General features: G+C 44.4%; 2 protein-coding genes across 2 annotated transcripts; one reads left to right on the top strand and one right to left on the bottom strand.

Moving 5' to 3' along the window:
• Nucleotides 1-1,844: 1,844 nt before the first annotated feature.
• Nucleotides 1,845-3,692, bottom strand: PHATRDRAFT_39509 (predicted protein; the record flags this gene model as incomplete). Its single annotated transcript, XM_002183495.1, has 3 exons — nt 1,845-2,504; nt 2,537-3,163; nt 3,189-3,692. 3 exons carry the CDS (start codon nt 3,690-3,692, stop codon nt 1,845-1,847), a joined length of 1,791 nt encoding a protein of 596 aa, XP_002183531.1.
• Nucleotides 3,693-6,576: 2,884 nt separating this feature from the next.
• On the top strand, nt 6,577-9,624 carry PHATRDRAFT_48916 (predicted protein; the record flags this gene model as incomplete). The annotated part of the gene is made up of 1 exon (XM_002183618.1): nt 6,577-9,624. One exon carries the CDS (start codon nt 6,577-6,579, stop codon nt 9,409-9,411), a length of 2,835 nt encoding a protein of 944 aa, XP_002183654.1. The 3' UTR covers nt 9,412-9,624.
• Nucleotides 9,625-12,552: the final 2,928 nt, after the last annotated feature.

The following is a 12,552-nucleotide window of genomic DNA, read 5'->3' as shown; positions in this document are numbered from 1 at the left end:
CAGTTCCTTCGTGTATGCCTCTAAATAGGCAACTGCAATGTCACCAACCCAAGTTTCCAGTCCATTGATCTCACCAGTAAGGAGAGCAAGACAAATGGACCAAAGAGAGACATCACCAGAATAAACACTGTCCTTTGGAGGCGCCGTCTTGTGGCCACCAGCAACAAGCTGGGCCTTGTATTTGAATGACTGCTTCACATCAAACACAAAATGGACATTGATGCGCTGGTATGCAGGGCCAGGTTTGGCTTCGCCCTTACCAAGGTCTTTGTACGTTTTATACTTGCAGTGCTGGGCCAATTCAAGTGCCATGGCATCAGCCCAACAAGTATTGCCAGACATTGCCATCAAATTTCAGAGCTTCACGAGAATTGCAAGGTATAAGAACACCAAACTTGAAAATGGGATCTCTCTCATGCTGTTTCACTAACAAAACGGATCAATTGACGCTGTCACGTTTGCAAAGCAGACAATTGAAGCGGCGCCATCAGGGCACATTAAGAAGATTGTTATCGGAAGCATACATGGCAAGTGTGACTGGATTGCCCTAAGCAGTTTCAATTAGAGTTTTGTACATCTGGGAACCATCTTCCCATTGCACCAAAACATTCCAAGAGGATCCCTTGTAGCCAGCACAGGTTGGTTGCAACGGTCCTTGATGTCCAACAATACAAGTAAATTTGAAATGGTCTTCAATATTTCCATTTGTAGCGGGCTTGGATTGCTGGGCTTCCATCAAATCGGAGAGTTCAGTATACAAAATGATCTCATTGGCACCCTTTTCATCTATTTGCACCAAGAAGCGGATTGCCTGATGGTTGTCAGAGTCGGCATCAATAATTTTACAAGCAACAAGGGCTCGATGGCTCTGGCCGTCAGGGGCTACATGGAATTAATATCTGCCAATAATTCGTCAGGAGAGAATGCAGGGGATTTCTTAAACAATGGATTGACCGTAGCATCATGGCGTAGGTCACTCATAGCCAGCCCTCCTTAAATGCAGTGTTTTGGTCCAAAACACCGCAAATATCCGCAAATAAGATTTGAAGCTCACCGCAAATAAGGGTACTAGGTTAACTCGAATTAACTGTGTTTTACGTAGAATCAGTACAAACCCAAAAAACTCGAGCAATTGATAGCGAGCCCCACCCTGCCTACAAGGAGGTAATTGACTGCATTCTGGACTCCATCACTATGCAAACCAATGCCAAGATGACTTTCTAGACAAGCAATAGTGTTTGTTATGGCCTGAAGGTTTTTGCATGTCATCCCAGTCGTAGTTACATCATCAGAGTTGCTTGGTGATTTTGTATTGTCTTAGGGGGGGAAGAATTGGTTGGAAACAAGTTGTGGTGTAGAGTGAATGTGAAGTACTCTTCGACTTTTCGAGCCAACAAGTACAAGTTTCACCTACAGTAATAGGATGTAGAAGCTTGGGTCAAATACCAGGCTCTCTGAGCCCGCTTGTTCAGAATTTCTGAAATGGGTTGACATCTGCTTCCCCCAAAATCACAACTGTTGAATCGAATTTCTCCATTATCAACTGGGAGACAGGTCCCTGTTGATATGATCCTGCTGACTTTTCCTGTTGGACATCTTGCTAAAGTGATTTAAGGACTCTCTCCACTCTCATCATGGAGTAAAACTACATTAAAACTAAGATACAGCCGTCAACACAAAGTGAAGAGACCTTTCATATAAATATTATAAACTACTGGACATAGATATGACAAACACTTATTAAGTATATCGCTGTAGGGTCAGGAATACCGCAAAAAGCCGCAAACATGGTTTGAAATTCACCGCAAACAAGCTATTTGCGGTTATTTGCGGTAATACCGCATTTAAGGAGGCCTGCTCATAGCCAAGACAATAGGCTTAGGATTCGAAGGCTCACCTCCATCGGGAGAGTAATTTGCAGCACGGTGCTTTTTCAAACCAGTATTGACATTGCCTGAACAAACAACAGAACAAGCAATGGCTTGGTGAGTTTTTTCGGTCAAAATCCAATAAGTCAGCGCATCACCTTTGTGTTCAGCAACACCAACCCAACGACCAGTTTTCTCGCGAGAAGCCGATGGGAAAGACGCATGGTCAGGGTTGTAATAATAAACGGGTTCAAACCAACGGAAAAGGAGCAAGGCAGAAATATCAGGACGCTGTCCATGGGCAACCTGAAGCAGGGTACGCCAATTCAAGCTTTCAACAGCAAGGTGATTGAGCAAGTAGGTCACATAAAATAAGCAGAGCAACCAATATTCCGGAGGAGTGTTTGTACAATCCATGATTGTGTTCACCATCTTTTTCACATCTTCAATGCGGCGTTCCGGGTAATTTTGGTGCTGATGGTGCGGCTTGCACTGCATATTGTCGATTGCATACATTCGCAAAATTTGAAGCGCCTGCTTACCGATCTGAGCACAAGCATTGTCGCTGAGGAGGGCATTGGGAGCACCATGGGTACAAACAAAGTCCTCGAAAGTATGGGCAAACTGAGATTTGCGCTTCATTGGGAAGACAGAGGTAATTTGCGAACTTTTTCCCACGAAACATTGGGCCATTGTAGCCCCCCCCCCCCCCCAGGGTTGAAAATGCCGTCATCGGCCGCAGGGGTATCCGAGAAAAAGGTATCGGTTGCCACAATTTCGTTCAAACAAGATACATTGGCAGCAGGGAAACGCGATTTGAAGTGCTTGCGCAGGGGCAAACGGGCATCGGCACGAGCGAATTGCGTGGTATTCTCAAACATGCGAGAGATACAAGCACTGGGAACCCATCCAAAATCAGGTTGAACAGCATTGGCATTCAAAGGGGATCGACTGACAGCCGCGGAATGCGCAAGGGGACCAAAGTTATTGATGCGTTCATCACGGAACGGGACATGGCCGGCAGGAAGCTGCAAACTGAGGTCATCGTTGGTAGCGGCAGGAGAAGATACACCATTTGGGTCCCATTCGTTATCTGCGGTAAAAGGCACCCATTCAAAAGTGTCCAGGTCCTCCTCGGTAGGGGCCTGCATAGACAAATATGTGAGTCCGCCAGAAATTGAAAGCAGGATGACAAAACGGCCATCGGACATGACAATACGCTGTTTGCCACCAAAAGTACGAGGGATGTTGTCAACCATGACTCCCCAGGAGCGCATGAATGGTATTACCAGTACCTAGATGAGCATACTGGTGAAACACACCAATAATGGGGCAATCCATCATGTGAACAAGTCCGGCCACCGTTGACAAACGGAGGTTGGTCAGTTCCAAATTTCCAATTCCAGAGACAGTTGCCTCCAACAGGGATTGCGAAGTAACGGTTACATTGGAGCCGCTAAGGCCACTGTTGGCTCCACCATCAATCAAAGAGTCCTTATTCAACAAAATATTGTGAGTGGAGAAACGGTACTGGACAGAAGCACGGTTCACTTTGTGGCAATAGGTGGTCCCATTGACCGAAAAAGAGTCGGACGTTGCGCCATTCAACGGAGCAGAGTGCTGGCGGGCAGCCGAATTTGAAATGGGCGAACAAAGCAGTTGACCGGGTCCAGCTGCAGGCGGGATGTGAATCAAAGCAAGGCTTTGGTTGTCAACAGCCGTTGAGTTGCTTACATATACCGTAGGAGGAGGCTGAGTGGCAGCGGCGTTCACCAATAAGATAGGGGCGGGAGCTGGAGCAGGGCAAGGTCCTTGTTGGTCCATAATGGTCCGCTACTCTTCGCGAGAGAGAGCATTCCACTTCTCATGTTGCACATAATTCTTATGCTTCTTACCAATTGGTTTGTTAGTTTTCTCCTCAGAAGAAGACTGAGACTTCATGTTGTTTGCTGAACGGCCACCACGGTTGTTACTGCGGTCCCCCAGATTGGTCTGGTCAATATTGGTTGCATGGTCAAGCATCAAATCATAGACATAATCCAAATCCGAGTCATTGGCACTCTACCCACATGGGTACAAGAGTTAAGCTGCACATTGCTGAGGTAAAGTTTCAATTGCGGATGGGAACGGACAGCTGACTTCAGTTGTACGCTCTTCTGGTGATCCGGCAAGGGGAACTTGTTAAACTGTTCGAGATCGTAAATCAAATTGCGATAAGTCTTCAAAAAGGCAACACAGGTCTTGCTGTCGCAAATGAATACAAAGTGAGTTTGGTTTCAATGGACGTAGCTGTGATCTGCGCATAAATACCTTTACCATAAAAGGCGACAAGGTGGCAGTAAACCAACTGAGCATCCAATTCATCCACATGCTTGTGGAGGATTGCATGCCCACAAGGGGTCAACAAAATACTGTTGAACACGCCAAAAACAAAATTCTGCAACTTCCAAAACTCTTGTGTCCAACACATGATTGGGATGCGATTTCCCGACCACATTACCATCACGGTCATTCTTACTTGCAATGACTGTACCAGTGGTAGCAATGTTCTAGTATGGTAACGCAACTTTGGCGTTAATATACTGATCAAACGCTTCATGGTCTAACTTGTCTGCCTGAGGCATTGTCGGCTTATCCCCTATCCAATTGTCTGAACAAGTGCTGAACACATTTGACCCTTCAGGAAACACCGGAGAAATGGCCTTTTCATCTTTCCAATTGTCTGAACAAGTGCTGAACACATTTGACCCTTCAGGAAACACCGGAGAAATGGCCTTTTCATCTTTATAGTGATTCAATGATCCGTCAAACAAGGATTTCTTCAATTGTACAACCCTGTGATTAAGATCAGCTGTAAACAGTGGAGAGTAAGAAGTTTGAGATACTATTTGACCAGTTTTGACAAGTATGCGTGCACACATGACATTACCAACATCATGCGCAGGACCAATCCAGCGACCAAGTTTCCGTTTGTCCTCCAAAAAGTCGACTGGGTCCAAATACCATACCCAATCATACCAAGCAAATTCACGCAAGTGACTTATATCCATAGTATTGCCTGACACTGCTGTATTTGGGACATTGTCATTCAATGCATAGATGTTATGGGCAATCAACAATTGGATTAAACTTTGTAATTCCAGGCAAATATCCCATAACTGTATTTGGGACATTGTCATTCAATGCGTAGATATTATGGGCAATCAACAATTGGATTAAACTTTGTAATTCCAGGCAAATATCCCATAATTTTAATGGGGCATTTGACTTTGACATAGCCATGTTAGTCATGCTTTTCAATGCTTTGATTGCAGTCTCAGCTCAATTCAACCTTGGTGAGTAAGGTTCAATCTGTCTAGCATGAGCACCTGCAGCACAAACCTTCCGTCTAAATTCACCCTTTACCAATTCTTTTGCACCTTTGGAGATAATCTCGGCTGGAACATCTTCTCAATGAAGCAACAAATCCAATGTCTCATGAGCTTCACGCTTCGACTTCATAGCATAAACACGTGTCCAATTGAGATTGTTAAGGCACAAGTATTTCTGTGCAAAGACGTCACACTAGAAAACATTGCATCTGTATACAAACTTGTACAAAGATGACATTATCTGAGCTGACTGGTAGTTGGTTTGACTCTCTTTGCTAGGGTGCAACTGGCTACATCCTTCATTCCTCTTTGAGGTGTAGCCAATAAAGTTTGTTTCGCAGCAGATAAACCAAAACTCCAATGCTTAGCCATCTCCTCTGGGGTAACTCTGTACCTGAAATTTGACAAGTGAGCAACACTCACAATACCGGTCTTTTCAAGTGCATCGACAAAATGTTGCTCTTCAAATGAAATCGAAATAATAGACAACACAACTTATACTGTGCTTTAGTGCAACAAAACTACTTGAATGTTTGCGTGACCGGATTGACTCGATACCAAAGCATCTTTGCCATCGGTATGCTTCTCCTCCTGACAAGGAAAATTCGTCAAATACGGATCCCAAATTTTTCACAGGTGAGATTCCTCCGCAGACGGCTTGCAGACTGACAAATATGAAATCATACCATCTAATTGCAAAGCCAATTTGATATCCTCCTTCGGAAAATAAATTAAATGTGACAAATCTGTGGGGTTTTCCGAAAAAATTCGGGGACAATCATTGACCTGCACATGTTTGCTTTTACAGAAAAACCCTACATCAAGAGCGTCTATATCTATTAAAGATTTTCTTTTATTGTAAGCAACGATATTTGGTCTCTAAAAAGCAGCATTCGCTCTTCTCATATTTCCCCTAGCAAATAAACTATAAATATGCCAGGCAAGTGCTTCTGGCTTGGCCAGGGCCAGTCCACCGTAGAGTCAATAGCAATTAGGCGTTACGAACGGAGCGAAATATTCCGCGTTCCCAAAGGGCAGTCGACTGCAATTTTACTTAAGAAATCCTCAGTCGTTAGAATTCTACAAATGATGATCGTGCAACAGTGGACAGTGAAGCTTGCCATATGCTAGCCAAACCATGCATGAAGGACAAAAAATTTCAAGGAGCGCGTAGCCATTCCAGCTTTCTTCAGATTGTATTTCACTTCTTACAGTCAAACTGTCTCGTTTCTGTTATAATCAGTCGAAGTGTTGCAGAGCCTAATTGCTTGGTACTCGGTGAGTTGGCTATTCACAGTCAACATTCATCAATTGACAATTGTACACATCTGACCACGATGCCAAGACCACGAAATTTTTGTTTGTACGGCATTCCTTTGGTTGCTGCTTCCGTGTTCTCCATTTTCTATTCATTCTACGCTTTTGACTATCACAACGACTTTTGCTTGGAAGCACAGAAGGCCGTGACGGTGCCAGCCATATCTACCAGTGAGGTACTATCGTCACCACGCCAAATGGCCAAGTCAGCATCTTTCCAAGGCGAATGCCGCTCGCTAGCCAACGGTGGTCCAGTTAGTCTCGTTTGGGCATGGAATGATCCACCCTTGTTTCACGCCATGAAGACCACAATAGATGGGCTTACATCAGGGTTGTCGGGTATTCGAGTAGTTATATACTGTGGCTCAACCGCATGTGTTTCGGCAGCACACAAGGCTGTCCTTGAACTCCCACCACAGGCGACGTTGATGTCATCCTGTATCAGCATCCAGTACATAATTGCCCCCCAGTTGGCCGAAGACTCACCATTTGAAGAATGGATTGGAGATCATGTCTTGGCAAAGCTCTTGTCGGCAATTTACTTTGAACAGACCCTTCAAGTTGTGATGCAGCTGACTGTGATCTGGAAATATGGTGGTATGGTGCTCTTGCCGGGGTTCAACGTGGCGTTTCCCTCTATGCTCGAACTGACGGCTAAAGATGGCGCCACACTCATGACGGCTGCTGACATGGGCCTAGTCAAGCCAGGAGTTGGCGGGGGTCTCTATGCAGTAGCGGCGCCACCGAAAGATGCAATGATCAAGTCTCTTATGGAGGAGATGCTAGTAATGTACAAATGGCCAAATTACGTTGCATCGGACTGGCCGGTACGAAGCCAATGGGACATCCTGTGTGCACGACAGAGTAGCTGTCTTGCTGCTCAGCGACCCCTACAAGATATAGGAATAAGAACAGGAAATGAGTCTACAGTGGAGCATCATCCTAAGAGACACTTTGGAACACTGAGCTACCAGGCAAGAAGACATGGGACAAAGGCATACCCTAGCATGAATCAAGGCGACGAGATGCAAGGGTTGGCGGGTTTGCAATTTCTTCCGCGCCTCGACGCTTTTGTGGACAGAGACCGGCTTGACGTGGTGAAATTGATTGACTCCGCCGACTTTTCCGCCACAGGTGAAGTCACCCCTCAATCCCCGTCTCAACCTGCTTTGACACAAACAACACTGTTTCTAAATGCTTGGTGGGGGATTCCAAATTGGGTCTGGCCGCCACCTGAAAAGCTTGAGCCTATCTTTGTCTCAATGCATCTCAACAATAACAAAAACAAAGATGACGTAAAGAGATCAAAAGGATATCTCAACCAAAATTGGCCTATTGGAGCACGAGACTCAAAGACGCACGATTTTTTTCAGTCCATCGGTATCCACTCAGTTTTTACGGCGTGCATGACAATGACTCTTTTGCCAACTTGGAGTGAGCAACGTGCTTTGATGGAACAAAGCGATGAAGTGTTGCTTGTAGACGTGAATAGAGAAGGTCTTCAGCTGCTACCAGACCACATCAAGTCAAGAGCCGTGACCCTGTCAGCAAAGCTTAAAGACCCAAATGTTATAGATGACATGGTGGCACGATACGTTGAAGCTCATGCTATGAAGGTTCGCTTGCAAAAAGCCAAGTTGGTCATCACCCAGCGGCTGCACATTGCGTTGCCAGCTGCTTCCACAGGAACGCCCGTGATTTTGATCATTGACAATGATATGCCTGGGGGTGGAGGTGATCGCTTCAGTGGTCTGCAGCAGGCTGTACACACTGTACACTCTACAAATGGGTCCACAGCCTTGGCTTTATTCAATTGGGATGATCCACCACCCAATCCCAACCCAATATTTTTCCGAAAGAAACGTAACGTCCTTCGCGTCTTGACTATGTGCCATGGGGAAGTGACCGACTCGGCACGAAAATTTGGTGCAATTCCAGCTTCATGGGAGTACCCGTCTGAAACCAAAGTGTGCAGGAATACAATTGGCAACTTGCACACAGAAGATGCTATTCATATTGCAACTACAATTAATCCTTTATGGTTGGACTCCAAGCATGTTCTCCCCAGCTGGGTTCATGCACTGTACAAGTCAAACCCTACGGAAACATTTGTGTTCTATTTCCTTACAGACAGAATGAATGAAAAGCAGCGATGTATAGTCCGATGGATGGTGCTTCAATGGTTTCCCAATGCAAAGGTTTACACAATACCAATACAGCTGCCATCTGTGGACATTTCTTCCATCCCTATAAAACATGTTCCTACATTCTCTCAAGTCCGGCTTCTCTTGCCCCAAATGCTTCCCTGTGTGCAGCGAACTTTGTGGATTGATGTTGATGCCATGGTGATAAAGCAACTTAGACCAATTTGGGACACCTGGAAGGTCATGCCAGAATGTGGTATAGTTGCCAGGAGCTTATTGGCAAAGACAGACGTGGGATCTATGATGGCAGCCCTGAATGTAACATCTCCCCAGCAGCTGTGGAAGAAAGCCAGCAAAGACATGCCAGGATTCGATGCTGGAGTGATGCTTCTAGACCTTGATGCATTGCGCGCCAGCCACTTCACAGAAAAGGTGGCATCGTACTGGTCCTTTTCAATTGGCGGAAATGATCAAATTTCCTTGAATATGCAATGCAATGGGACCCATGGCAACCTTGACTCAGTTTGGAATGTATTCATGGACTCTCCAGACGACTATGTGCACAACCGGACAAGAGAGTGGAGCATTGTTCACTTTCAAGGCTTGAACAAGCCTTGGCTTGTAAAGAGTGATTTGTTTCATGGTAGAGTATGGGCCAAATACGCCCTTTCGCTTGTTGATGCTCTCTATGGACCAATCCAATTGCAGTAATTAGCAGTGCTTGTAACTGTTTGTTGCACAAGTTCTTTCCATGTTGCTCTTGTGGGAAAGATCTCTTATCCAAGCCGTCTGCAGAAGTTGCGTTGTTTTCCGGAAGTACTCACAAGCACTTGGCACATGTTGTAGAGGCAAACTCTGAAAAAATGCACTACATGAACAACACACAGTCTTGTCTAATCTTGGTCTAGTTTTGCCTGCATTTTGTTTTCTTAGTGTCGGTTGTGCATTTAGGAAACTGCAATGATAACAAGCTAAAACATGCAACCAAAGGATTGTAGATTTTTGTAGGCAGATACAAAGGCGTAAAACAATAGATTTGGCCCCACAAATTAGCGATATTGAACCCCATAAGCTTGTTATAGAATTTTCCTAGTCCCCTCCCGTTGAGACCATGGCCTCCTTAGTCTTGGCGAAATGCGGCCATTGAAAACCCCAACGGGGAAAAAAGGGATCCACACACATAAATAAAACTTCGACATTGCATGCAATGACAAATAGAAATGCAAATGCAATTTGTCCCAACTGGCTTTTTTGAGAACGGGAAAGTCGGCAAGCACTTTCTTCATTGACATGAATGACTATAAAATATGACGCGTTATGTTCTGTCGTATTGGACCTGATTGAACCTGTGTAAGCGCATCAGCTGAATTCGAAATTAATGGCTCATAAGCAGGCTGCCTTTGATGCGGTGTTTTGTACCCAAATACCGCATTGAACCGCATTAAGGGTTTTGAACTCTCCGCATTGAAAGTACTAGCTGAACTCTATTTTTTCGTGGTTCATGTAGAGTCAGTATAAAGTTACTCTAAACTCTAACCCAAGTTACTGCTTACATCAATTAAAATACTGTAACAACATAGGTAGCTTATCTGTCCTGTGCAATACCCTGTGCTCAGTCTCTTTCAAGAAGAGCTTAAAAAGCATTGACATCACAAATGCCAATGCAATCATATTATTTCAGACAAGTCATTTAATGCTGCAATAAGTAAAGCAATTTGAACACTGTCTCGCGAAACAACACTGGCATAAGTAATTGAACACGGCAGATGTGTAACGTGTCCCCCGGCGACGAATCTGGCTTTGCAAGTGAAGTCCATTTTGATATCAAAAATCATATGACAAGGTACCCAGGTGTGACCAACTAGTTTAAGGGCATTGGGCTTGAGAACTTTACATGCTGGCATACTGTTCTTCATTTCCTTTTTGATTGCATCCAATCATACATAAGGGTTAGTGTCATGATCAATTTCGAGAGCCTCTTTGACCGATTTTGGCATACAAATACCAAATTTTTGAGTCCTTTTCTGATATCTGGTCTTTACCGCTGAAATGATACTCTCTTATTTTTGTAACATGACTGGTACCCACCAGGCAAAAGCTGGTTCATAGACTAACTTGTTAGCAACAACATATTTGGCAAGGTCAACTGGATTTGATTCTTTCATATCTTTCAATGGAATCCAGGAAGTCAATCCGTATTTCCACCGTGATAAAATTTACCAACCTTTTGTCATTCAACGCTGCTACAATATACACCAATGTACACCATGTGGACAGAAGCGCTGTTAGAGCCTGGTAAACAGGAGAGGGCATTATTACAAACAACTGGCAATACACCTAAGGGACTTAGGGACTGTAAAACTCTACTTTTTGGCAACGCTCCTCTTGCGTTAGGCAGCGGATACAAGGACCTATGCGTAAACTAGCAGTATGGATCAAAGAACTTATAAAACAATTATTGAAGAATTATTGCTATAAACTAGTTCTTGTTGCTCCTCTGATTTGCCAAGAAACCACAAAACCTGAGGAACAAACTCAAACAAAACCAGATATCTTTTCTTTTCCATAGTATCCTTATACCATGGCGCACGCTCACATATACTTATAGTGGAACCGGAAATACCTTTCATAACATGCATACCGCGGGAAATGGAGCGCATCCATTTACATCCGTTAGCCAGGCAATAAGTATTGTCAGTCCCACTCCGTTGCCACCGTCAGAACACAACATGTTCAGTTGCATTCTCTCCAACGCACAATACATCATTGTATCTAGGGGCTCCATGCAATAAGACCGAGTTCACTTCCATAGAACTCACTTCTCCCTTGTGAACACTCAACTGCTGTTCACCCTGTTGATGTCTAGAGGACGTACATCATTAGGAGACATGTCACATGGTACTATACCTTGACACTCCCCATTGGTCTGTGTTGTATCCTTCAAGGCCTTGGTATCACAATCAGATGTATCACCGTGCCTAAGGGGAGGGAGATCCCAGAGTAGTATAATCATACAATACTAAGGGGAGGGAGAACCCAGAGTAGTACTTTTATAAAATCTATCCAAAAACTCCTCATAAGTTAACCCTCTGAGTTCACAGTGCGACATATAAATATTCCCTCTGAGTTCACAGTGCGACATATAAGTATTCCCTCCCAGTTCACTGTCCGATGTTGTAAGTAATTCCTCTGGGTTCAGTGTCAAACAACATAAGTAAACATTCTCGGCTAACCCGGAGGGTGAAAGTTCTTGTCTAATACAATAAAATCTTTTTTACTGTCAAACCCTAAGGAAAATGATATCCGGGTGTATTAAAAATGTTCGTGAATGAATATTTTATCTTTACACTGGGATACCACATTTTATATAAGTAATTGCACTGGGATATCAACAAATTGCACTGGGATATCAAATAGGGTTATAGTTACTGCACAGGGATACATAACTTGCTGACGTCTGGCAAAGAGCTTTCACAGTCAGTTGTTCTTCCGCAAATTGCGTTTCTGTTTTGTGTTGCTTACGTACAACCGTATTCTGACACTCATTGTCAGCCGAATTGGACTTGCCGTCGCTAAAGCTACGAGCAGATGAAGAAACACTCACGGCACCATGTGTGCATCTACAATGCAGCATGCAAACAGCATTGACCGCGGATCTTTTTTGCGGATAGGATAGGCTAACACCAGAGAAGACTGGTGATCATGCAGTGTGGTGATTTGGAGTGTAATTCGGAGCGTTTTACGAAATCCGGTGCTTCATTCGCAACAGATCCGCTGGCTCCTGTGGCTTCCCCGAATGGGGCAGACAATGTAAAATCCTTCTACAAGAAACTCCTAAGCGGCGCACCGGGA

This window comes from Phaeodactylum tricornutum, chromosome 20 (genome assembly GCF_000150955.2).
Source record: "Phaeodactylum tricornutum CCAP 1055/1 chromosome 20, whole genome shotgun sequence".
NCBI lineage: Eukaryota > Bacillariophyta > Bacillariophyceae > Surirellales > Neidiaceae > Phaeodactylum > Phaeodactylum tricornutum.
The sequence above is the reverse complement of the archived record's forward strand: the minus strand, read 5'-3'. Positions and strand labels throughout refer to the sequence as shown.